Source organism: Limulus polyphemus, unplaced genomic scaffold, assembly GCF_000517525.1.
Source record: "Limulus polyphemus unplaced genomic scaffold, Limulus_polyphemus-2.1.2 Scaffold1961, whole genome shotgun sequence".
Classification (NCBI taxonomy): domain Eukaryota; kingdom Metazoa; phylum Arthropoda; class Merostomata; order Xiphosura; family Limulidae; genus Limulus; species Limulus polyphemus.
Window position 1 is genome coordinate 75125 of NW_013667571.1, and position 3769 is coordinate 78893.

The 3769-nt window shown below is 35.7% G+C and overlaps 1 protein-coding gene across 2 annotated transcripts in view; it reads right to left on the reverse strand.

Moving 5' to 3' along the window:
- The window catches only part of LOC106465492 (mediator of DNA damage checkpoint protein 1-like), a 29267-nt gene that overhangs the window by 16753 nt on the left and 8745 nt on the right, over positions 1-3769 (reverse strand). The window contains exon 2 of one of the 2 annotated variants that reach the window (XR_002611992.1): positions 1158-3453. Coding sequence is in view for 1 of the 2 variants with exons in the window: in XM_013925719.2 (XP_013781173.1) it covers positions 1278-3453 (2176 nt within the window). In the remaining variant the exon portion in view is untranslated. Of the gene's footprint in view, positions 1-781; positions 3454-3769 lie in introns of those variants that run through there. The other variant, XM_013925719.2, reaches the window with a different exon arrangement.

The following is a 3769-nucleotide window of genomic DNA, read 5'->3' on the forward strand; positions in this document are numbered from 1 at the left end:
TATATATAAGACGGTCACAACGTGACGGAACAGGGGTGTGTAATTGAACTGAGTATTGTTGAGTCGAGCATGTGAGATGTTCGTTGAGAATTATAGCGTTTTTTATAGCGCGACTGTTGAAATTAAGTGTATCGCAAAGTTATATTCAGAAAGAATAAACCAGTTTTATTTAAGAAAGGACTTCTATCGGTAAAGTTTCTTCGGAAATAATTTTTACGGAAAATTAACTAACGAACGGAGACGTAACAATATGTTATCTGCTCTCTGTTCACCACGGGTAATCGAACCATGGATTTTAGCGTTGTAAGTCAGAAAAGTTACCGCTGATCAATTTGGAGACATTTCATATTTTTTTCATATTCATCAATAGAAAGTTTGAGATTTCCGTAATGAAGTGCAAAATGATTAGAAAAATAATTCTCAACAATATTTGCTTGCGATATTACAAGGTTTCAATTTTGTTTTTATGATGTAACTAATTCTGTTAGAATTGTCTTTGTTTGCACCATGGTGTAGACAACATTAAGCTATCTCAATCATCACTTTAACAATATACAGATTCTAAGGTCAACTTGTGTCCTTCCACACTATCATCTTTTCGTGAATGTTTAACTGAATAGACAAATAAGCCTATCATTATGTTGCATAATCGATAAGAGACATTCAATATTTTCCTCATCTGTCAACATATTTTTTTATCTAATTATATGATCAATTCAATTACAAATCAAATTGGATTACAAAGTAATTATAGATGACTCGGTACTTTAAATATGAAGAGGCGACTTTTGGTTTTTATTCGCAAAATTCCAAAGTCTTCGTAATTCATAATTTTTATCGAAACTATAAGGATTTATATTTATAGTTCTTATTTTGTATAAAAGAAATCCAAAAACCAAGAAAATTAAATTTCACGAGATCAGAAAGTATATAAAAGTTTAATGGAGAGTTGTCTTATTATATTGTATTTCAGGGACATTGCTTGGGCATCCTAATGCCTGTTTTAACTACGCGACCAAAAATTCCTGTCACTTAAGCTTCTTGTTAATATTAAGTCACTTGAATAGTCCCTCAAAACAATCATCAGGAACGTAAATCTCTGATAGATACACAGATAATTAAAGCTATTTTGTAATGGATAGTTTACAATTAAAAACTAACATAATAAAAATGAAGCTCCAGATGCCTGGTTCATATAGACATGTAAGTCTTTTTTTATATATTTTCACTATTGTGTTGTAGTTTTTTTGAAGTGATCTGTTTGAGAAGCTTCAACGTTATCCAAATAAAGTTGGTCTTTTCCTACGTTTAAAAAGTCCAGCAAAACGATTCTTTTCGGTAGTGGTAGTTTGTTGTTCTTCCACAGTATCTATTTTATCGTTGAATTTTTCATCTGCAAATTCTGTAGAAGCTGGGATACTAATGGTGGTCTCAGACGTATTTTCAGTTGCTGAAGATGAGCTAGTAGCTTCTTCTTTCTCTTCCTCGTCATGATGTCCAAATCTTTTACGGCCACCACGAATGAATGGCAGACGAGGCCTGCTTGGGGTTTTTCTACGATTAAAGATACTAGGCCTAGAACGAGAAGATTCTGTGGTAGAAGATTCTTCAGTATTTTCTGTAGAAGTACGACTTGAAGTTCTTCTACGTCCGTAACGTCTAGATCCTCTATATCGTCGGCGTTTGCTACCACGAGAAGATTCAGTTGTTGTTTCTATTTTCGCCACCTCATCTGTGGTAGAAGTGTCTTCAGTATTTTCTGTGGAAATACGACTTGAAGTTCTTCTACGTCCATAACGTCTAGATCCTATATATCGTTGGCGTTTCCTACCACGAGAAGATTCAGTTGTTGTTTCATCTTTTTGCACCTCATCTTCTTCCTTGTCTTCTTCATCATCATCATTGGAATGACCAAAACGATTTCTTCGAAAAGAAGATCGTAAGTGACTCCTACGAAAAGATCTACTTCCAAATCGTGATCTAACCCTTTTAGTTGAGGATTCATGGGTTGTTGTAGAATCAGTAGTTGTTGTTGTTGACGATGGTCGCCTTTGGCGCAAGGATCCCGGTCGTCGTTTTCTTAAACCAGATCTTTGACGAAAACCAAATGTTCGTTGCCTACGTTTTTCTGTCGTGGTGGGTTCTTCAGTTGTAGTTGTAGGTTCAGTAGTTGTAGTAGTCGGTGTTTCTGTAGTTTCTGGCTCAGTTTTAGTTTCAACTATCTCATTAATGTCTTCAAGTTTCCTCTTACTGCTTGGTTCAACATTTGCCAATAGAGTTGGTGTATATGATAGAGTACTTATTGGAACACCAGAGTTAACATCACCATCAGGTTGAAGTATCACATCACTGGAAGATTTGCGATCATATGGAATTCCTCTATTGGATATTTCTGGTTGATTTTTAATTGGATGGTCTACCAGATTGGGTGTTGCTGGAAACCTGGGAACATTGTTTCCATATCGGTAAATGTTAGAAACAAGTGAGTCCTCAGAAACATTGGCCATGTCAGCTTTTGGGGCTCTTGTTACTGATGCATCAATTATTTCTACCCGACCAGTGGCTTGAGACAGTATGGTTACTGGTTGCAGCGTTGAGGAACCGCTATGGTTCTTCAAAGCTTTGTTGGTGTTTTGTGGGCTATTAATTCTTCTGTTACTTTTTTCTGGTTGGTTATTTTCTTGTTTTTGATCATATGCCTCAAGATCGGAAATATCGTCAAAATTAAGAGTTGGATTATTTACGTTGGTCTTATTATCATCATCATAATAATAATAGTAAATTAAGTACTGATCTTGGTTGCTGTCTTTATCCTTAGCAGTAATACCCTTGTTCGATTCAATCTCCGAGGCTGGCAGTTTCTGGATCACAGATTGGACAGGTTGCTGCATAGATACAATTTTTTCATGAAGGACCACTTCAGTGGAGTGGGAAGTTGAAATGGTATCATGCTGTCTCTTAGAAGATGTTTTCTTAGGTACATGCATAATTGTCGATTGATCATTAGTGCTGACTCCTTGTGTTTTGCCTACTTGCTTAAAACTGAAAGCCTGAGTGTAGTTGTTTGAATGGTATGGCTGTGGTTGAAATTCAGGAGCATATTGATGTTGTTGTGGTGATGCTTGCAATTTTATGTGAGTTTGAGTGCTGGTCTGCTGAGGATAGATAGGAGGTTGATATTGTAGTCGATCATTGAGTTGATGTGGTGGTTGATTGTATTTGTTCTGTGATATGGTTTTGACATTAGCTTTCACATTACTTTGGACACCAGGTGACAATTGCAAGTTACGTGGTTTGGCCTGAGGTGGTAAGGGAAACTGATAGTGAGAGTCTGCATGCTGCAGGTTTGAAATACTGTCCGACAATTCTCCCTCTTGAGACGATTGACGCTTGTATCGTGAATTATGTGCACGGACCACCACTAGGAATAACAATACAATCGTTGAGGACTTGCTGAAAAAAAAAAGGTCAAATCATTTTACTGATACTACGAAAAAACAATAAGAAACTCACATTTCTCAACCAAAATATAAAAAATGTGGCTGATATATCAATAATAAATTCACATTTCTCAACCAAAATATAAAAAACGTGGCTGATATATCAATAATAAATTCACATTTCTCAACCAAAATATAAAAAACGTGGCTGATATATCAATAAGAAACTCACATTTCTCAACCAAAATATAAAAAACGTGGCTGATATAGCAATAAGAAATTCACATTTCTCAACCAAAATATAAAAAACGTGGCTGATATAGCAATAA